The sequence below is a fragment of the Natrix helvetica genome (genome assembly GCF_964273705.1).
Source record: "Natrix helvetica genome assembly, chromosome: Z".
In the NCBI taxonomy this organism is placed as follows: domain Eukaryota; kingdom Metazoa; phylum Chordata; class Lepidosauria; order Squamata; family Natricidae; genus Natrix; species Natrix helvetica.
The window spans coordinates 53,830,121-53,853,843 of record NC_138554.1 but is presented as its reverse complement, the minus strand read 5'-3'; the positions used below and the strand labels follow the sequence as shown (position 1 = coordinate 53,853,843).

Below are 23,723 nucleotides of genomic sequence, written 5' to 3'. Positions count from 1 at the left end.
GAATGTCTATATATGTTAACTTATGACACTGGCAATTGCATCTGTTCTAACTGTATCACAGTGGGCTAACATTCGTATGTTAAAAAGTGAAAGTCCCAAAAAGTCTCAAATGGCATGGAATTTGGGCACATTGATGGCAAGTAACAGGAAGTGTTTTCAATGCCTAAAAAGAACATCAAATTGAGGAAATCTACTTTAAATGGAGTATAGGAATTTCCATACGAAAGACTCTACTATTCGACTCTACTCCTGCATCTCCCCCATGAATGGAGAATAGTATGAGGGACCTTACATTGCAACAGCATATCAGGCCAGTATCTTTCTATCCCACACACAGTGAGAGTAGGTTTAAGGGCAAGAGGAATGACTGTACCAACTAGGGGCATGTGTTGCGAATTGGAACAGATAATGAACTTCCCTTGTGTTAGGACTGCTTATTTTCATCGAATAAGTCAGCCTCAACAGGAAACACAAAGCCCTAATTAAGTGAGCTCTTGAGATATAAATTGATCACAGGAGGCTCAGTTCCTGAGTGATGAAGACACTTACTTTCTTGCTGTCTAACACCCACCAGGAGGCTAAAGCTGAAGATAAGTCTGCAAGAGAAGCATACTATCTTTGACTCAGAAGCAGCTGTGCTCTAGAGTTACACATGGAAGACTTGGAGGAGGGCAGTAACAGAGAATGTGTCATATGCAGATTTAGAAGAAGTAGCAGGATCAAATCCAGCTGTGTCTTTTCTCACACTTGCTAAGAAAAGTTCTCCTTTTCCCTGAAATTGTCATCCAGTGAAATGCAAATATATGAGAGAAGACAGATGCACACACTGCTACCCACCCATCCCAAATATTTTTGTGGAACAGGACAGCAAAGAGAATCCCCATCCTTTCACAGCAAGTTGTATAATATTTAAAAGTGTTTCTCAAACTTGGCAATTTTAATATGTTTGAACCTCAATTGGCTGAGGAATTGTTGTAATTCAGACATTTCAAAGTTGCCAAGGTTGAGAAACACTGATCTAAAGCCTTCTGAAGATGGAAGCAAAAAATCCGAGTTCCTTTTCACATACCTATTAATAAAATGTTACTGAATAATATAGGGTTGAGTCCTGCTGCTTACATTCATCAGATCCCTTACTTTCTGCGAAAGATACATCTCCTCCTCCTCCTCCTCCTCCTCCTCCTCCTCCTCCTCCTCCTCCTTCCTCTTCTTCTTCTTCCTCTTTTTCTTCTTCTTCTTCTTCCAAGGAGTAAAAGAGTTTGGAAGAAAAAATTGCCCTGTTGGGAAGGGGAAGATCCTGATGTTGGAGATGCCTAAACAGGACTGTTCAACTTAACACAAACTCCCCCTTCCATTTTTTACTAGATCATTATTCAATCAAACAGCTAATTATTTTGAAAAATGCGAGTGGTGAAAAAGCTCCAATGCTTCTGCAGGTGCATGGTGACCTTTTTTTAAATTAAAGAGGATTTTGAAGTTTAAGGTACTCCTAAGACTATTCAAACATAAAGCAAGAACTCTGAAAGCGCCTTGTATCTCCTCCCTCCCTCCCCCACTCTCTCATAAATGGTTTGCTGTTGCCATCATCCTAAAGTAACTCATCTGGTTTCTCCTCTGATGCCTTAACCTCTATATCAAATACCTCAATACAGGCAGTCCTCAACTTATGGCACAATTGCCCCTGGAATTTTGTTTTTGTGGACATAAGTTGAATCACCATGTGAGCAGACTAAATTTTACAAACATTTTTTATGATGGTCCTTAAACTATCACTGCAGTTGTTAAGTGGATTACGTCATCATTAAGCAAATCATGGTCATAAATCTATATGCAGCTTATCCAATGGCTGTTTCTTCTGAGAGGGAGGGGGGAATCATATAACATGATCATGTGATCGTTGCAAGATGCTGCAACTGGTTGTAAATATGAACCAGTTGGCAAATGTCCAAAATGCGAATATGTGTGGCATAGCAGTCATAACTTTCAGAATGGGTCATATGTAATTTTTTTGAGTCCTTCCTAACTTTGAGTGCTCATTAAGTAACCAGTCATAAGTTGAGGATTACCCGTATTTTTTGTTCTCTTTTAATTCTTTCCCCCCTTCACCAATGGGGCAAATTAATCAGGAACAAACGATTTGGCAATTTTATAATAAGAACAATTCTGTAACTAAAACTTAAAATTTTCAGCGTTTGGTGGCACCTTCCGTTCTGTCTCATCCTAGGACTTACCTAGTACAGCATTACCCTGTGACAGGGCTACTACTTCTGGGCTACAAAATCTGGATGAACACTAGAAGGCAGCAGAGAGGCAAAGAAAACTAATTATGGCTGTTCTTCCTAAAGATGTTGGAGTACTTTCCTTGAAGCAGCAGAGTTGTATACAAGTGGTGGGTTCCTACCAGTTCGGCCTTGTTCGGCCGAAGTAATAGTGGTTGGGAGGCCTGGGCCGCCACCTTGTTTTTTGCTTCTGTGCATGCACAGAGCAATTTTTATTGCATTACGCATGTGCGCGCAGCATGCATCAAGCATGAATGCGCATGCAGTGCAGCTATGAACAAACTGGCAGTAGTGACTGCCGGAACTCACCCCTGAAGTGTGCTATATGCTCCCCTTATTGTAGCAAAGAAAGAAGACGATGCTGTCCTTCTGGTTTTAATACAGCAAAGAAAGGAATCTGTGGTTCCTCTGATTTCCCTCTTGCCAAAGCTGAGGGTGCAAAATCTAGCAATTATATGTATATGTATATCAGGGGTGGGTTTCAAAAAATGTTACTACCGATTTGATGGGCGTGGCTAGGTGGGGAGGCATGTGACTGAGTGGTATGGCCAACTTGACATCACTCACGCACCCTCAGTCACATGACAACCCCCCTCCCAAGTTATGCCCACTGAAACGGTGATTAAAATATTTGACAAGGGGGAGGGCGCCAGGCCAGGGCTCTTTGCTAAATCCTGGATGGTGCTGGGGGCGAGCCAAGCAGCCTGCTCTTGAAGTGGGGGCTATGGCCAATGGGTTTGGCCCTGGGCTCTCAGTCCATCTGCCTGGGACACTCCATCTGCCCGGGAGACGGAGCCCAGGGAGGAAGATAACAGCCATTCAGGAAGTACCGCCCAGCATCCTTTGGAGGCAACTTGCAGGACAACTTCTATGAAGTGGATGAATTCCCCCTCAATGCCCAGTGCCTTCCAGTGGCACCTGCTGCCGCATACCTATCCTCTGCCTTCAGAAGCAATGGAGGAAAGTGTTCCTCTTGGTGCGGGAGCCGTGCTCGCCTGCACTGGGCCTGAAGCCTTACAACCCCCCCGCCTAATCAAGGCCTCCAAAGGCAGAGGGCAAGTGTGCGGCGATGGGGAACAGCAGGTGCTGCTGCAATGGGTGCCACACCAAGCATGCTTGGCCTAAAGGATGTGCAGCAGCAGGGAGCAGTAGTTGAACATTATAGTAAGCAAACCCCTCGGTTGCCTGGAGGGAAGAGGAGCAGTCACTTCAGCTCCTCTGGGCTGTCTGTCTCCCCTCGGAGCACCCACGTTAATATTCACAAATGAGTCCTACATGCACCCTTCGGCCCTCCCTCCCTCCTCCCAGCCTTTCTCTGTTGCTTGCTCTCCCTTTCCTGGTCGTCTACTCCCTCATCTGCGCTTCTCCCTCCTCTTACCTTTGCCCCAGAGGAGCTGCCAGAGGAGGCCGGCGGATAGGCACAGTGCAGCGCTCCTCTTGTGTTATCTTGGGCTGTTTGTTTGGCCTGGCCATCACAGCTGCGGAAGAAAAACAGACCCCCTTGCTCTTTGGGCGAGACACAACCATGAGCTCCAGAAGCCTCGAGACTTTGCAGCCACTGCCTCCTACAACTTGGGCACAACCGGAACCAGCCAAGCGTCCTGCGCTGCTCATTTGCCGGGCTGCCTCCCCTGCCCATTGCAACATCGGCTGCTTCAGACGATACCAGCCTGGCGGGACGTGCCGCTGCGGCCGAGTCTCCTTCCCCCAGAGCGCCAGACTCCATGGGCTGAGTTCCTGGAGAAGGCGCCGGCAACTGGCCGGGCCGATCTGCAAAGAGAGCAGGCAGGTGGCTGGGTTTGAAGCCAGTGGGCTGCTTCGGAGTCTGAAGCCCCGCAATGCCAGCAAAGGAGGCAAATGGGGCTGGGTGGAAGGCAGCTTTTTCTGCAGCATCCTCCTCCCTTCTTTGGATCACCCTGCAGCAGGGGCTCTGCCTTTACAGAAACGGAGCAGGTGCATGTACAGCAGCCCCGGGATGTCCGCTTGCTCTCCCGGAGCACTGCCGCCGGCACCCCTCTCAGCCCCAGCGCAGTCTGCCAAGGACTACCAAGCCAGTTTGGACACCAACTTCAGAAGGCAAGTGGGTGTGGGCGACTGTCAGGAAGGCCACGTGGAAGGCAGGGAAGCATGGCAGGGCTGCAGGGAAGGGAGCAAGCAGCCTACTCCCTTCCCTGCGGCCCTGCCATTCTTCCCTGCCTTCCACACGGCCTTCCAATTGCCTGCCTTTGCAAGCGGGCCACAGTGACATTAGGAAGGCCATATGGAAGGCAGGAAAGCATGACAGAGCTGTGAGCCATGGGGAAGGAGGCGGGGGCAGCTAGCTAAGCTGCAACTTGCAGGCTTACCAGGCAGACAGTGCTTCAGGCAGGCAAGCCGTAGAACAGAGACTGGGCGGAGCACATGCGCAGAACTAAAAGAAACCAGTTTGGGACGTGGCAGGTTGAGTTACTACCTACTCGGCCAAACTGGTCTGAACCAGTAGGAACCCATCTCTGATGTATATGTATATGTGCATATGTGTATATGTGTGTGTGTGTGTGTATGTTTGTATGTATGTATGTATGTATGTATGTATGTATGTATGTATGTATGTATGGCTGCCCATCTCACAGCTGTGACTTACCAGTTTTAGAGACTTTTACAGATAGATGGGAAGAGAAGGGGGGAGTAGTTCTTGATGTCTGTCACAGATGTGGAAAGAGATCCATCTCTTCAGCAACACTTTCTTAAGAAGGAAGCAATTAGGTTACAAACACTCCTGCAACTGACATATTTCCCATAATATAACTGTAGATCTTCAATATCCATTAGGACAGAATCTTTCTCACCTTGTTTTTTATCCTCTTGTTATGAATCAGCAAATTGATGGATTTTTCCACTGATAATTTAGGAGTTTTCAGATGACATTTCATGGTATGTTCTTGAGTTCTTATCAGCCTGGGAACTGTCCATTACATTAGAATGATTTGTTCTAATACTAAGTCTTATATCAGGAGATGAGGAAAAGCAAGATTTTAAAACAAGAATGCTTACATTTACCCCAATTGTGGATTGGAGATGAGATGAAAGCAATGTCCAGAGGCTATGTCCTTTAAATCCATTTAATGAGGCACCTTTGGGCTGACATATCTCCTATGCTGCAGGATACGCCTATTCTGTGATAACATATGAGTAAAGACTAACAGAATTTCTAGTCATTCCTTATAAAACATATTTGAAGGGAAATAGTAGCTACTGAGAAGTGCTTAGTCTTATATCATCCATGCAATCCATTCTTTTTTCCATACCCATTTCTCCTCATCTACATCTAACACACACACACACACACACACACACACACACACACACACACATACAGACACCTTCCATGAAAGGGTAAAAAAAAGTCAAGATGGCAATCACAACTGTGCAACTGATGCCCAGCAGCTGAAGGGACAGCACCTGTTTAGCTGCTATCATGATCAATTCTAAAGTGCCATACAGATCATAATAGATCTATCTATCTATCTATCTATCTATCTATCTATCTATCTATCTATCTATCTATCATCTATCTATCTATCTATCTATCATCTATCTATCTATCTATCTATCTATCTATCTATCTATCATCTATCTATCTATCATCTATCTATCTATCTATCTATCTCTATGTCTGTCTGTCTGTCTGTCTGTCTGTCTGTCTGTCTCTCTCTCTCTCTCTCTCTCTCTCTCTCTCTCTCTGTGTATAGAGAGAATTTATTTAATTTATTTCTTATATTCAAATGAACAGAGTGGGTGAAAACATGATCTATCTTTATTTTGAAATAAAAGCAAATTTTAAATGGTAGTTCCAAAAGCAAAAACATTCTAGTCAATAGCAATTTAAACAATGAAGCCTCATTGTTTCCACCGAAGTGGAGTACAAGTCAATATCACAAAATTGCTAATGATCTAATGCTAATGATCTTACATTTGTATTAAAAAAAAACCTTTATCTTTCAATTTCATTTGTAAAAATGAACAGTCAGAACAGAGAGTGCTGAGAAATATGATCTTGTTGCAGATGAAGATGTTATCGGAAGCCTACAAAACAGAGTAATTTAAAAGATGGCAAAATCAGATACTATGAACACTACACACACACACACACACACACACACACACACACAGACCACCATAATTTGTGGGAAGGAGAAAGATACAGATCAAATGTCTATCAAAATGATCTTCAGCAGAAACAATAATGTAGCATAGAGGAGAAAGCTGAGAGTGACACAGTAACTTAGTAACAGGTAAAGAGGCATAGGACGAGCAAAGACAGTCACACACACACATATATTTACATACACACTTTGCTGGGACATACTTGTCCCACGTTGGCATATGAAAACAATTTAAAGAAGAAACATCCACTTTTATTCCTTCTTTTGCAAATTGTATATTTTATACTAAAGCTATTGCTCTTTTGCTAGCTTTCCCCTTCCCCAATTACTCAGCCAAAAGCCAGACAAGCTGGCTTTGTCCAAATCGCTTTGCTCATTTAGGCCAGTGACTTCTGTTTCAAATTGCATTAGATCATTAGCAAATATTGTTATAATTATATGACAACTCACTGGTTCTGGTTACTAACAGTACTTCACTTTGAGCTGGCGGAGGAATTAAATATAACAAATTTACTGGCCACTTAGCACAGCAATGAATAGCACCGTGCAGTGCTTCAAATTTGATACCAAAATAGTATGGATGCTTTAAAAATATTGATAAATAATCCTCTTTATAAATCTATAAATCTATAGGAGTATCCTTCATATGAAGGGACTTCCTAGAGAAAGCTCTTTATTAATTTAGGTTGGTTTTGTAAGTGTTTACTCTTTGCATGAATAAGCTTCATTGCATTAATTATTATTTCTGAGTAAATATGCAGAAGAAGAAAGAGGTAATGGATTAGGAAGCAAATGCCAAGTTTGACTAGTTTGCTGTGGAAATGTACGAATAGCTTGTAGAGATTCATATCATTGAAAGATTCAGTAATCTTTGAAAGTCTCTCTAAGACTGTTCTCTGCACAAAAGAAGAAACAGAAATAATTTGAAAATTACAATTGAAATTAAGGAAAGGAGAGAGTAAGTTTTACTCCCACCCAATATTCTGATGGAGTGATTAGTGAAGGAGTGAGTAAGGAGTGAAGTAAAAAGGAGTATCCCAAGTCCCCCAATCATTCTCTGTCATATACCCTAATCTGGGCAGTGATTGGTAGTTTTTTCCTACCACCAGCAAGTAACACTGGGTAGGAGACAGTGGTGGGATTCAAATTTTTTTACTACCGGTTCTGTGGGCGTGGCTTGGTGGGCATGGCTTAGTGGGCATGGCAGGGGAAGGATACTGTAAAATCTCCATTCCCTCCCCACTCCAGGGGAAGGTTACTGCAAAATCCCCATTTCCTTCCGATCAGCTGAGACTCAGGAGGCAGAGAATAGAAGGGGGCGGGGCCAGTGAGAGGTGGTATTTACCGGTTCTCCAAACTACTCAAAATTTCCACTACCGGTTCTTCAGAACTGGTCAGAAACTGCTGAATACACCTCTGGTAGGAAAGGAATGGAAGCTGGGGATCCACCAATTACTGCTCTGAAACTGTATTTGAAACACTTCAGCTTTAGCTCTCAGTGGCATCAAAAGGGGGTATCTACAACCACCTCTTCATTTTCTTAACAAAACACCCAACACACCCCACTAAGTGTTCTTAATGACCTACCTAGGGTCCCCTCTCAAATTACAACTACATTTACTGTTCTTCCCCTCCAGGTCTCACCCAGTCACTACAATCCACACAACAGTCAGTCCGTAACTACAAACATCCTTTCCAAACCAGCAGAAAGGGCAAGAAAACTTCTACAGAGAAGGGATCCACAGCCAGCAGAAATACCAATCAGCTGCTGATACCACCTTCATTTAGTCACTGTCACACACAAATATTGGAGACTTGGGAAGTCCTTGATGCAAAACCCACAAAAAGCACTGCAAGAAATGTCATGCTGAGATGCCAACAATTTCACAAAGCAAAAAGCATTACAAAACACCACACTGAAGTATCAACAGCTCTGGCATTAAAGGTCCTCAGTCCCAAAAATGTGATTATCTCCTCAAAATGTGATTATCACCAAGTAGATTGCCTTGTCACTAGTTGAAACCAATCAGCTAAACATTGTCCTTACCATTACCATGGTCCTCCTGTCAGCAATTTCGCACATAAAAAAATCCCCGTCAGGAGTAGAAATCCACAGAGAGGGGCATAGCTGTGAGGATGCTTCTGCAACACCAGCAACCTTCTGTCTGGGTCCGGGTTTAAGTTCAGGTTGATAGGTCAACAAGCAATTGGTCATCAGAATACATCCATGCGTAGCACACAGAAGTTTTACTATAGTAGGTATTCATCATATTTTCATATTTTAAAAGAGCACAATGCAAATGGTTCTCAACTTATAACCAATTGTAGCATCCCCATGGCCATGTGATCAAGATTCAGATTCACTTAACAACCATGCGACTAGCTTGACAACTTTAGTGTAACAATCATGGCAAGAAAGGTCGTAAAATGAGGCAAAACTCATTTAACTGTCTTGCTTAGCAACATAAATTTTGGGCTCAATTGCAGTCCTAGGTTGAGGACTACCTGTATGACATAACTTTCTTTTCAGATGACTGTAAAAAAGTATCTTTTAGAAAAAGAATATATCCTTCTATTCAGAGAACTTTCTCAGAAACTTTCATTTGCTCAATGGCTACTTCACTGTCAATTCAATATATAGTCATAAAAGTTGCAGCTCTTATTTAGACATATCAAAATATGATGGCTGTAAAATTACATAGAGGAACTTTTGGCTTGAAATTTACCATTATAATTTCATTATAGATAAGATGTTGTAGTTTATTACTACTACAAGAAGTTACTGCATAGAAAAACCTCTTTAATTTATATTCAGAGCTCTCCCAAACTAATGAGTGATGTATTTTTATCCAGAGTCTAGTAAAATGTTTATGAGAAAGTTTGTTTTTCTGGCCTCAAATAGAAAGAAACCCATATAAAACAAAACAAAACAAACAGATACATTGATGAATAAATTGAAACAAATAGAATCAGGACCCAGGCAAAACATGAAATTAGGTTTGGAACAAAATATTAAAGTGTTTCATAATCAACTAGATTTAAAATTTATGAGGGGATAAAAGTTGCCAAATAAAAATATTTTGAAAAAAGTAATGAAGGAGATAAACTTTGGCATATTAACTGCAGAGAAAAAATATGTTACTTTAATTTGGATTGGAAGAAGGTACGTCTCAGCTCCAGAGATGATGAACTAATTTGTTACTTATTCTCTATTATACAAAGAGATACCAAGTCTAGAGGCAATTGAGGAGTACTTAAATATAATACAGGTCATGTAATTTATAGATCAACAAAGAAGATAAAACAAAATAACAATATTTGAAGTTGAATAAATCTCTAGGGCCGGATGGCATTTGGGCAATATAAAGACATTTAAAGAAATCTTGATCAAACTCTTAACCCTGGTAATGAATGGAATATAGCTTCAAGAACTTCCTTTCTTATGGCAACATGCTTTTACCTCTTTGATATACAAATTATCCAACTTATCCAGTCATACAGACTTAGCTCTTTATTGAATATAGATTATAATCTTTTTATAGCTATGCTTGCAAAAAGATTGAATGGCTTTTAACTGATCTAATGTATCCTGATCAGACAACATTTGTTCCAATGAGTTATATGAGAGATAATATCGGATATATTTTGAAAGTTGTTGATAAATCAGAAAAACAAGAAATGGCTATTATTCTCCTTGATGTGGAGAAAATGTCTGTTAGATTGGAATGGGCCTTCATATTCATAACATTGAATAGAAATTGAGGCTCAAATTTTCTTACATAGATACAAAACAATTATAATGAAGAAACCAAATATTAATATGTACCACTAGGCTAGTGTTTCAGATTGGATCTCATCATGTTGTGGTGGTGTTATTATTATACAGTAGGTTCATATCTATGCTTTTGTCTCTATTCAAATAGCAATGTAAGAGATTGTTTGATTATAGACACTGCATTAAAAAGTTTGGAATAAATATTTTACCTAAGCAGCAGAATTGCTGATTAATTTTATCTGAACTTCATTTTTAAGTAATAATTTCTTTTTCCTGCCAGAAGGGGGCTTAATTATAGGTTCACTTTTTCACTCACTTTTTCTTAATGGTGAAATTATAGCTTTTCAAAAATCACAAGAAAAAATAGTGAAGAAAAATAGGAAATAAAGTGATCTTCAGAGGCAACAGGAATTGAACAATGAAGATAAAATTAAGAGACTGTTAATTAACACTTTGGTTGGAAGCAATATCAGAAGAGGTGAAATCTGCAGATGTTATTAAAGACTCAGCAATCTTAACCCTCTTAGTAGCTCTTTTGCTAGTCCATTTTAGAGAAGTTAACTTTGTAATTACATTTTAAATCTGTAATTTCATTTTAAATGTAAATTGTAACATAGCATAACTAGAGGTGGGATGGAGGAAACAAAACAACAATAAAAATATTATAGAGGGAAATTACTTATTTAAAGAGATATTATATTATTTACATATAGGGAACTATATTTCCTGAAATTGGAAATAGAATTATGATGTAAAATGGATTATGTATAAAAGAGGATGTAAAAGGGAAAAACCTGGACAACGCTTTGTTCATAAATATGTTATTTGTATTAAAAAAACAATAAAAACTTTAAATAAAAAACTTTATTTAAATAAAAAAGGAATGCTTCCCTCAGACGTAAGTAACTCTCATAGAGAATGCATAATCTGGTAGAAGCACAATACATATTCAAACACAATTCTCTCTCTCTGCCCCCCAGTAACTTTGTTCACAGCTTTACAGGTAGTCCTCACTTAATGACTGGTTGCTTACCAACTTACCGTTGATGCTATTATACATCTTGGCACTAATGATCTGTCCCAGAAAGATGTACTTTCTGTGCAGAATGATTTCCAGAACTTGGGGTATGAAATTAATAGTATAGGTTGTAGGCTTATCTTTTCAGAGGTTTTACCAGTATATAAGGAACAAAAAGGGAAGGGCCAGTGTGTAGCAGAGTTTAATGTGTGGCTAAAGGAGTGGTGTAAAAGGGAAGGCTTTGGTTTTATTAGTCATGATGCCTGTAGCTGGTCCAATGAAAAACTATAAATTCACAGATTTTCTTGATAAACATTTAAACTGAAGAGCGGGGACAGAGAATTAATAGATACAGAACATTTCTGTCCCCAGCAAACTAAAATTCATTGGGTTATAAGTGCATGTAACATAGATGTGTGTGTGGGTAAGATTATCACTCCTGCTGTCAAGCAAAACCAAGCATTTAATAGTGATTGCCATACCATGTGCATGAATCACACAAGTGGCAAGAAAATAGGGGCAGTCAGGCATAACACAGGTTATGTAGACAGTAAACACAAGGTCAATCAAAATGGACTCAAATGTCTATACACCAATGCACAGAGTATGAGGAATAAACATGGCGAATTAGAAATTCAAGTAAAAGAGGGCACATACGATATTATTGCCATTACAGAAACTTGGTGGGTTGAAACCGACAAATGGAACATACAGCTAGAAGGATTTAAAGTATTTAAAAGAAATAGACCAAATAAAAGAGGAGGTGGAGTTGCACTATATATAAGAAATAACTGCGTCTCTACAGAAATAAAGCACAACAATGATGAGAACTATCTTGAATGCATTTGGGTCAATATTAAAGGTTGTGGGGGAAATGACATTGCCATAGGTCTATACTACAGGCCACCCAACCAAGCAGAGGAAGTAGATGAACTTTTTGCTAGTCAGCTAACTAAGGTATGTAGGAAGCACATTACAATAGTAATGGGAGATTTTAACTACCCTAACATCAACTGGGAAACAAACTCTGCACCAAGTGGAAGATCCAACAGGTGTCAGGCCTGTAGTTATGTTATTTTTAGGATCTTTGGCCTGCCACACTTTCTTATAATTTTCTATGTGTTTCAATAGTGTAGTAGTTGGGAGGGGGGAATAGAAAGGAGTAGGATTGTGGAATGTATTGTTGACATTCTTTTATAGAAGCCAAGGTCATCTTTTGTCTCCGCACCTCGACACCTGACCGGAAGCAGAGGGGTGTAGATGCCAGCGTGGAAGATGATGATTGGGACATGTGATGGATTATGGGGTGTGGGGATAGATCATGAACTTTCAACTGGGTGGAATTCCAAGAAGAAAATCAGTGTTGGAATTTTCCATAGATGTGCTAACTTGCCTGTTATGAATAAATGGGAACTTTAAGGAAGATTCTTCCGTGGACAATGATTTATTTCATACATGGTATTTAGAACGCTAACATTATTCCAACACTCTCCTTTAAAATAATTCACTAGCACCCTCCCCCTCGCAAGGGGGGAGGGGCTGGTGATGGGGGGTGCTGAATTCCCAATGCTGACCGGGACAGCGTAAAATATCAGCGAAGAAATAATGAGAAAGCTTTTGGTGATAAAAAGCTGAGTGCCGGAACTTCAAAGGCAATGGAATGCTGCTTCCAGTTTTATTGCATCTGGCAAGAGGACGGAGGGGGTTGGAAAAGATTTTTCTACACCCAGTTAGAAGATGAAAGGAATGGAGATTCAAGCCATCCCCATGCAATCATCTCTGATGGGGCTTCCTGGACCTTTCAAACAACTAACCGTGAGTGCATGCTCCCCCTCCTTCCCCCCAGCTTGGAAGCAAGGCTTGGAGCAAAAAACACCCTAGAACGGAGGTTTGGACTCCTTCCAGACGGCAATAAATGAAATGGCTTATTACCCTGCAACTAACTGCATTCCAAGAAGAAAATCAGTGTTGGAATTTTCCATAGACGTGCTAACTTGTCTGTTATGAATAAATGAGAACTTTAAGGAAGATTCTGCCGTGGACAATGATTTATTTCATACATGGTATTTAGAACGCTAACAATAGGTTCCTAAAAAACTTAGCAGACAACTTTGTTTTCCAAAAAGTAGAGAAGGGAACAAGGGGAGCAGCCATATTGGACTTAATTCTCACTAACAGAGAGGAAATGATAGAAGATGTTGAAGCCATAGGATCCCTGGGGGCAAGTGACCATGCAATATTGGAATTCAACATTATGCAAACACAAGTAGTAGAACAAAGTGAAACTACAGTCTTGGACTTTAAGAAAGCTAATTTCAATAAACTTAGAGAGAGCTTGGGAAAAATTCCATGGATGAGAATCCTCAAGGGGAAAACAACTCAAGAAGCTTGGGAAATTTTGAAAAATGAGATTACAAAAGCCCAGTCTAGCACAATACCAATGAAGAAGAAAAATAACAGCTCCCAAAAGAAACCAGCATGGCTGCATAAAGAACTATCTGACAAACTGAAAGACAAAAAGGGTAAGTATAAAAAGTGGAAGTAGGGGGACATAACTAAGGCAGAATATCAGCAAATAGCCCGAACCTGTAAAGATGAAGTGAGAAAAGCTAAGGCTCACAATGAAGAAAGGCTTGCCACAAAAGTAAAAATTTACAAAAAAAAGCTTCTTCCAACATGTTAAAAACAAGAAAAAGTTAAGGAAACAATTGGTCCATTGCTAGGAGAAAGTGGCAAGAAGGTGACAAGCAACAGGGAGAAAGCAGAACTATTTAACTCATGTTTTGCATCTGTCTTTACACAAAGGGATAAAACAGTCCAACCTATCAAAAGCAGCACCACAAAAATCAGATTAGGAACACAAATTGAAATAGGGAAGAAAATGGTAAGTGAGCACCTGTCTACCCTAGACTAAATAGAATATAGAATAAATTTAATTTGTTAGCCAAGTTCAAGTCTAATTTGTTAGACGAGTTCAAGTCACCACGACCGGATGGATTACACCCCAGGGTTCTGAAGGAACTATCAAACGAGATCTCAGAACCACTGAATTATATCTTTTAGAGATTCTGGAACACCGGGGAACTACCAGAGGACTGGAAAAGAGCTGATGTGGTTCCCATCTTCAAAAAAGGGAAAAAAATAGATCCAGGAAACTACAGACCTATCAGCCTTACCTCAATACCAGGAAAGATTCTGGAAAAAATAATCAAGCAATGAATTTGCGAACACCTAGAAGCAAACAAAGTAATAGCCAAAAGCCAACATGGATTTGCCAAAACAGATCATGCCAGACTAATCTTATTGCATTCTTTGATAATGTGATAAAATTAGTGGACCAGAGGAATGCTGTCGATATAGTTTACTTGGAGTTCAGTAAGGCTTTTGATAAGGTAGACCATAACCTATTACTAGATAAAGTAGAAGAATGTGGGTTAGACAGCATCACCACCAGATGGATACGTAACTGGCTGACCAACCGCACTCAATGTGTAGTCCTCAATGGAAGTGCATCTACATGGAGGGAAGTATGCAGTGGAGTACCCCAAGGCTCTGTTTTAGGCCCAGTACTCTTCAACATCTTCATCAATGATTTGGATGAGGGAATAAATGGGGAATTCATCAAATTTGCAGATGACACCAAGCTGGCAGGAATAGCCAACACTCCAGAAGATAGGCTTAAGATACAGAAGGACCTTGACAAACTTGAACATTGGGCACTATCTAATAAAATGAAATTCAATGGTGAAAAGAGTAAGGTTCTACATTTAGGCAACAAAAACGGAATGCACAGGTACAGTATAGATGATACTTTGCTCAGTAGTAGTAACTGTGAAAGGGATCTTGGAGTCCTAGTGGACAACCATTTAAATATGAGCCAGCAGTGTGCAGCAGCTGCCAAAAAAGCCAACACAGTTCTAGGCTGTATAAATAGAGGGATAGAATCAAGATCATGTGAAGTGTTAATAACACTTTATAATGCCTTGGTAAGGCCACACTTGGAATACTGCATTCAGTTCTGGTCGCCACGATGTAAAAAAGATGTGGAGACTCTAGAAAGAGTGCAGAGAAGAGCAACAAAGATGATTAGGGGACTGGAGACTAAAGCATGAAGAACGGTTGCAGGAACTGGGTATGTCTAGCTTACGAGAAAGAAGGACTAGGGGAGACATGATAGCAGTGTTCCAATATCTCAGGGGTTGCCACAAAGAAGAGGGAGTCAAACTATTCTCCAAGGCACCTGAGGGTAGAACAAGAAGCAATGGGTGGAAACTAATCAAGGAGAGAAGCAACTTAGAACTGAGGAGAAATTTCCTGACAGTTAGAACAATTAATCAGTGGAACAGCTTGCCTCCAGAAGTTGTGAATGCCCCAACCCTGGAAGTCTTTAAGAAGATGTTGGATAGCCATCTGTCTGAAACGGTATAGGGTTTCCTGCCTAAGCAGGGGGTTGGACTAGAAAACCTCCAAGGTCCCTTCCAACTCTACTATTGTATTATTGTATAACTATTCAAAGTTACAATGGACACACACACACACTTACAATCCAGTTTTGGAGATCTGATGAAAGGAAGCCCGCTCCTGGCCATAAGATCACATTTCAAGAACTTGACAGCTGGCTTACCTTTATGGTCAGTGGAATAGAAAAACTTCTATTTGTTTTCCTCAAACACAAAGTTTTGTTTCTTCCTCTCTACCCCATAGAATAGCCTCTTCCTCCTTTTAGAAGAATTCCAATTCCATAATTTTTTTTCAGGCTTCACTTTGTTTGGTAAGAAGCCCAGGGGTGTGTTCCGGCAATCACTACTGCCAGTTTACTTGGGGGCGCTTCACGCGTGCATGCTTGATGTGCTCTGCGTACACATGCACAGTGCAGTAAAACTTGTTCTGTGCATGCGCAGAAGCAAAAAACAAGATGGCGGTGCCTATAGTGCTGTCCAGAGAACTGGTTCGGGGGCATGGCAGGCCTGGGTCGCTGCCGGTTCCAGCGACCCAGGCCGCCAAAGCACTATTGGTTAGGCCAAACCAATCCGAACCTCTAGGAACCCACCATTGAAGAAGCCTCTATCCTCATTTGTACCAAAGCATTCTTATTTCTTTTCCTATCAGGTCCTTGAATCAAATTCCTATCACATAAGTAGTTTCTTTGCTTTTCATGGCAAAGTCTAAACAGTTCATACCCATTTTATTCGTTTCAATTCTATTATATGATACATGATGAATAATGATGTTGTCATCCATTGCAGAGTTCTGTGCACAGTAAATGTATTTAAATAAACGGTTTTGGTAATTCTAGTATAGCAATAGCAATAGACTTAGATGCTACTTCATAGAGCTTTATAGCCCCCTCTAAGTGGTTTACAGAGTCAGCATATTGCCCCCAACAATCTGAGTCCTCATTTTACCCACCTCAGAAGAATGGAAGGCTGAGTCAACCTTGAGCCAGTCAGGATCAAACTCCTGGCAGTAAGCAATGAGTGAGCCTACAATATTGTATTCTAACCACTGCACCACCATGACTCCTTCAATTATTTATTTGCCTAGATAAGGGTCTCACTTTCCTGTTGTGAGTACAGAGCAGAGTGTATAAGTATTCCTTCCTTCCATTTTTCTCCATACATCAACTTGGAAAGTTATGTTAGATTAAGATAGAGTGATTGTCTCAATATCAGTTAATGAGAATCAGCAGCTAAACATAAATTTATTTGAGTCTGGATCTTTCCCTTTCTTGAGCACTACCCCATTGTGACACATTATCAAGATGATACAAATTATCTAAACAAAATATTCATAAGCATGCTGCTATTGGCACTGTTGCATGTTGAATGTATTCAGTGGTGGACATTCAGAGAATCTTCCTATCTATTACAGCATCTTTATTTTTATGGTCCACTGAAACCTTGCAGGCTGTGCAAGAGAAGTCACAGGGTTAATTATTGTGTTTTTCCCACATAATAACAATGCTTGTGTACCTCATCCATCACAATAATATTGCAAGCAAAATCATTATAGATACTTGAATGCTCTGGATTTGCATTATTCTGGAATTTCCCTGAGCTAAAATTCATAGTTTTGGGCTTAAAAAATCCATTTTAAAAATGGAGTTTAATTTCATTTACCAAAGTGAAATGTAACTTTTTGGTCCTAATATAGATATTTGGTAATTTTTTTGTGTGACTCTCATTTTCCTACAATCACATCCTCATGTTGAAAAATGTTCAGAAGATAGTTTAAGGAGAATATGACAAAAATAATTGGCTCACATGGCCGTATTGAGAATTTGAAATCCATCTATGAAAGTTTGTTTTCTGTTTCTAAAAACAAACAATTTTAAAATTTGATCCTCTATTCATAGGACTACAATTTTGTTAGTTAATGAAAAGCTAAAATGTTAAGGTTGGAAAATTTGGATAGACACTACAGATTCTAAGCATGTTCCACAGCCTGCAGTACAATTACTGACATAATTATCTCCTCTCTTGGAGGCAGATGAAAGAAATAATATTTTAATGGTTTCACAGAAACCACAAATGTCAGCAATGGATGTTCTGTTGTTACAGTATTTTTAACCTCTGTGATCTTATCCCCTTAATTCCTGTGGCTAATAATTCTCCTGACTCAATGGATATTAAAGGGATCCTACATATCTTTTCAGATATATCCAATTTTGTAATTTTGTAAGAAATGCATGGTAAATTTTCTAGTTCCTTCATGTTTCTGGTAGTAATTAATTAAAAGGATATTGTATTAAATTGCATTAAAAATGGAAAATATTCCCACTTCGGCCATAAAACAGATCTATATTCAATAATTACAGTAAAATCTGTGAAAAATGAATGCCTTTGTATAGCTGCTTCTTTGTACTTGGACATAGGTGTGTGTGTGTGTGTGTGTGTGTGTGTGTGTGTGTGTGTGTGTGCGTGCATATATGTCTGTTGAATCCTGTCTGTCTCTGTTACAAGTCAGGGATGAGAACCAATGTGGTCAGCCCAGAGAACTTGACATGTGCCTGTCTAACAAGTTGATTAGGGTAGTAAAAGGGCAATTCCCCAGTTGCTTGTTGTGAAAATAAAATGATTGCTTTGGGATCTTTTTGAGGAGGTGGGAAGTGCTCATTTTAAATACTCAAGGAGCCTCTGGGAAATATTTAAATGCATGATATGAAAACTCTTATAGAGATATTTGTTTCGTCTGTTATCCCTGCTCTCTAAGGGTCAAATGTCTTACTTTGTGGAAATATGAGGCAGAAAAATATGAATGAAAAAAAGAAACCCCGTGCAAATAATATACAGGCTATGGTCTCCCAAAACAACCCATTTACACAATTTCACCTTTTTTTTTGATCCCATACAACAGCCTGAACCAACAGCTGATTCCAGAGGCTGGGTTTGTATGACCCATGAAGCTAGAATGGAATTAGCCAATTAGTATATCAATGTGCCAGGTAAATACAGTCCCAGAGTTTAAGTCTGATAGATCATCATGGCAAAGATGCCATTTTAGCAGCTTTTTTGACTTGCCTGAATTGGACTTGCAGAGGTAAGTGGGTTGCATCAACAGTGTTCAAAGGAGAAGGCACTGTGTTTAACAGTAAACATTCTTACATGCAAAGTTTGGATTTTGAGCCCCATATTCAAAATCTACTATTACATATTTAGTACAATTAAAAAGCTAGATCAAAAACAGCAGTCTTGTAAGAACAGATATGACACCCTGATTTTGTTGAAGTGACAACTGCAATAGCTTCCCTGACTATTTGTAAAGATTGGGTTGTAGTGGCACAGAAATTAGGCCAAAAGCTTCTTTGGTGACTGGGAACCATAATGCTGTGTCAAGTGTAGATTTGAATCCCTAATGCTCTTCCCTGTATACAGCCAATGTCTCCAAGATTTGGGATATTTCAGGATGACGAACTTTAATAGCTGAAGTTAATGTAACCTCCTCCTTTCTGCAGATCCCCTATTTTTCCTCCAGGGCAAGTTGTGGTAATAGGAGCAGTGGCACACCTTCACCCCTACCATCCTGGTAGCCCACAGTTCTGTAAGACAAGCAACTGCACAGCTGCTGTTTGTTCTGTACTCCCAAACTGAAGGATGATTGGAGCAAAGAGGTTCTCTAGTCTAGTGGGCCTGGCTCTAGATGGGAAGGAGACCATCAGCCCTAGTATAGGTCTCATCCATATCCTTCATTTGCCTAGAAGCATCCAAATACTATTTTTGGGTCATACTAAATAGTGTTTCTATATCCTGGTCATTTCTTGCATATTGGCTTTGAGAACTTTCACTGCTGCTATTATTTCACCTTTTGCTTCCTCTCTCTCCCTCTCTCCCTCTCCCCTCCCTGCAACTCTCCCTCTGTTCCTCTGCTTTCCTCTCCTAGGTGCGGGCCAGTGCCATTGCACAGGATGCTGATCAAAACTACGACTATGCTAGCAACAGTGTTATCCTACACCTGGATGCCGGGGATGAAGTTTTCATCAAGCTTGATGGAGGCAAAGCCCATGGAGGCAACAACAACAAATACAGTACCTTTTCAGGTTTCATAATCTACTCAGACTGAGGCTGGAAAGAAGCCTACTGACTTCCAGCCCCCTGGATTTCTCCATGTGGCAAATTTGGCTGCTGAATCCATTAATACTAATGTCTTTGCATACAGCCAGTCTCCCTCCATGGGTCATATGAAAGCAGAGTTGGATCACTTTGTTTTTTCCTCTAGTGGGCACTGGGATGGCCAAATGATGATTCAATCACCATCCCCATTTATTTTCCTTCCATTGTATCATGAACTACTAAGCCTTTCAACAATATTAAGGATGAAGAGAAAGAGAGCTAAGGAGCCAGGGTGAGGCTTGAGATGTAGTCTGGAGAATTGATCATCCCATTGCCCTTGAACGCATTTTCATTTCCACCCTATGACTTGTTGAGACATGCTGCATGCTATTGTATTGGGAGTAGATTCTATATGTAAGTGAGAGGTTATGGAAGCTTAACTTAATCAGTGAAGGGACTATGTGTATTGCCATCTGGTCTGCCCAAGATATATTTATACGTATCTTTTTAATCATGTCCAGGGCTACCTTAAGCTAAACATCTTATCTGAACTTAAAGCAACAACCATTTCCGGATAGAATGTGAAACCAACCAGAAATGATGAATGTTCTGAACTTGGATGAGTCACTAAATTAATCTACTCAACTTAATTAAAGAATCTTCTGGCATGGGAGTAAAAAGTGGCATACATGGTCCTGGAAACCTTTTAGAATTGTTTAGCATATTATGTGAATGCCCTCATAATATCTTTACTATAAGAGGGGATTACTGAATTTTAAAAAGTACTGTGCATTGTTGTTGTTTTTAAAGGGAAAGTATTACTTTGCCAAGTTTCAAATGCATATACAAATATTAACCTTGGATTTCTGTCCATCCATGAGGGTAGTCCCAGGTGGTTCTGCTTGTTGTTGGTCAGGTAATTATTGGGCATGTATAACTGAGTGAGTGGAGAGTCATAATCTTTTCCCAACCCAACCCTAATGCTGGTGGTGAAATTATGCACGTTTTCTAATACAAATGGAGAACCCAGGACTGGTGAAAGTTAATTCTGCTCCACCCACCCACTCCCAAAAAACCAGATGCAATCAGATTAAGTCAATAATCCTATTAAGTATCCAGGATCTCATGCACATGTATTTCTGTATGTGTGTACATGCAGGTTTACACATGCAGTATATGTGCATATTATCCAAACAGTCTACTATAGGAATACTATATAACTGTATTGTCCCTCTCCTAAACTTACGAGTGTTCTTAGAATGAGAACATTATCTCAATTCTTTCTTTGTGATTTAGTATTTTAACACTCTTACTTTTGTTGAGTTTTAGAGGGTGAGATGGGGAAGCTGATTTTTCTTACCAAAGGAAGAAAAAAAAAACTTAATTTGGAGTCTCTGTCTCTTCTTCACTGGGTTGCTTCCCAGGTGACTGTGGTTTCTTTCTTTTCAGAATGGATGGGTCTAGGGAGAACAGGATGCTTCTGGGTCCTCATCAAGTCTCTGGCCATTAAGATTGGAAAGATCAGAAGAATGAAACAGGGTTGTATGTGTAATTTTCAGACTCATGTCAGACATATTTCTCTTTTATATATAATTTGTCATGTTGGCCCTTGCTAATCTTTCTGACCACAACTTATTTCTTATTTAAAATATGGAAAAAATGATCAACAAGGTGAAGCTTATCAGACCTCCCCCCACCCCCAATACAGCTTGTTTACTGAGAATGGATGTTAATGTAGGCCTAAAGTACAGTTTTACTTTCTCTCACACATGCTAAATTCATTGTGCACACCATATTGGCTGCACAGGGCAATGATCTCTACAGGGCGGTTGAAATGAAGCTGTTATATAAGAAAAATTCTTGGTAATGCAATGTTGCATTAATTAATGCAACCATGCATTAATTGTTTACCATATGGGCAAAAGAACCTGAGCAAAAGTATGGGCATTCAGGTTCGCAGGTTTTTGTAGTCCAAAATTTAACAAGCTGGGGTCATTGACTCAATTCCAGTTGGTTCCTATGCTCAGTGGTATTCTGGTAAATATTTAACACTGACTCTGCCAGCTCCGTTGCTGCCACTGTGTGGTGCTGCTAGCCACAAGAGAGCTGATCGGTGCATAAGGTGTGGTGGCTCAGGTCTTCTCTTCTCTCATCTGGCTTGCAAAATTCCAGAAAATTTAAGAATTGGCTCTTGTGTAAGCACTTTGCTGATTTATGCTGACCTTAAGTTATAAAACAGATAGAAATACTTTTGAGTACATACAAAGTATATTTCTTAGTGCCATAAAGTATATAAAAATGATTTCAATACATCAGGAAATAAAAGGCAAGAATTCTAGTTCAAAGGATACTGTTTACAGATGCTTGAGATCTAGAATATCTTAATATAAAGGTTTATTATATTACAAGTGAAATTAAACAGAAAATCTACCAAATTCCATAACATGTTTTATTGCCATCTTTTTTCCCTGCAGAAATGCTTGTATCTCATTTGTTAGATTAGTTTTTCATAGGCTAATGTCTAAAGATGTTTTGGATTATAACTTCCACAGTTTTTTATCTAAGATGGCCAGAACAAAATCCATCATGGAGAGGAACAAGATGAAGGAGACTGAACTATTTCAGCTGTACACAAAATGCTTTATTCCACATATTGTTACCCAGAAGAAGAAACAAAAAATTAATGAGCCGAGACATTAAGCTAAATTTTAAAAAGAGTGGTCTTATACTTTACTGGGATTTACTGCTGGGTAAAAAGTATACTGTATTTAGAAAGAGATATGGTAAATGTAACTCAATACTTAAAGATCAAATTAATAAGAATGAAAAAGTGAAATACATAAATATGCAGATGTTGAAATATCTATAAATACATACGGCAACTCTTTACACAATAATTAAACACTAACAGAAAGCCAGCAGAGTTTTCTAGTTTGGATTGTCCTCATTCACTGGAAATATACTGTGTACATCAAAATTCAGAAATTGCATTTCCATAAGATAATGTGTTTAATCTGAAAAACTTCACCTGGTCAAATGACATTGTGTGTTGGGATGTGAGGCATCATTCTTTTTCCTAAAAATCTTTATCAAATGAAGTAACACAGCCAGAGCAAACTTGGAATAAAAGATATTGAATTACCTAGTATTTTTTTTTGAATTCCCAATTATTGGCCCTGACAAATTTGTAAATTAAAAGACATTTCAAGTGTTTTATTTTTCCTCATCAGGTGCAGGGAAACTGAGATCAGAAAATCCTCATAGTAGATTTTCCTTCATCCATTTTTGGCCAAAAAGTCAGTCCTATTTGTCAGTATATCAATTTTTCATTCACTTTTAAAGTACTTTTTATGGGCCGCTGACAATCCTCAGATCATGCCATTGCAATTGGGCAGTAAATTGAGCAACACTGGACACATAATTTCCTGTCAGTTCTCTACTGAAAAAAAGAAAAAAAAGAAATTATGCATAAAGAATTGCATGGTCTTCAGTCATTTAAATTGACTGAATTTAATTGACTGAATTCTTTTTCATTTGAAAAAGAATGCCTTGCCCCTATTCTCACAATGTACAAAACATGTCCCCAAAATTTTAGACTGGGCCACTGTGACTCTGGATTGCTTGAAAAAAATGCAAAAAATGTGTGGCTTCATCCCTATTTTTTTAATATAAAGATCATATATTCTTAATACCTGATATTTTTAATAGCGATAAAGGAAAGTTCGTGAAAAGAATATGTGAGCCTGTTTTCTAGTCCTCTCCTTTGCTATTTCTACTGACATATAGGATCAAAACCACCCCACTGCTTTGGGGGAAAATAACAATTTTTTTCCCTACTTTTAAGCACTGTTTTCTTGTGATTCTTAGATTTTTCTTCTAAGATGCCTTAGAACTTTTTATATCCTAAACAGTAGAAGAAAGTGTATTTTAAATAAACCAATACATTGCTGAGAGCCA

At 39.4% G+C, this 23,723-nt stretch overlaps 2 protein-coding genes across 2 annotated transcripts in view; both read left to right on the top strand.

Annotated features, from left to right (window-relative positions):
- C1QL1 (complement C1q like 1) overlaps positions 1-19,776 on the top strand; it is a gene marked incomplete at both ends in the record, with an annotated part of 41,867 nt that extends 22,091 nt beyond the window's left edge. The window contains one exon of the mRNA XM_081933150.1: positions 19,597-19,776. Coding sequence (XP_081789276.1) covers positions 19,597-19,776 — 180 coding nt within the window. The remainder of the gene's footprint in view (positions 1-19,596) is intronic.
- The window catches only part of LOC309401894 (uncharacterized protein), a 395,822-nt gene that overhangs the window by 341,981 nt on the left and 30,118 nt on the right, over positions 1-23,723 (top strand). The gene's annotated exons all lie outside the window — the stretch shown is intronic.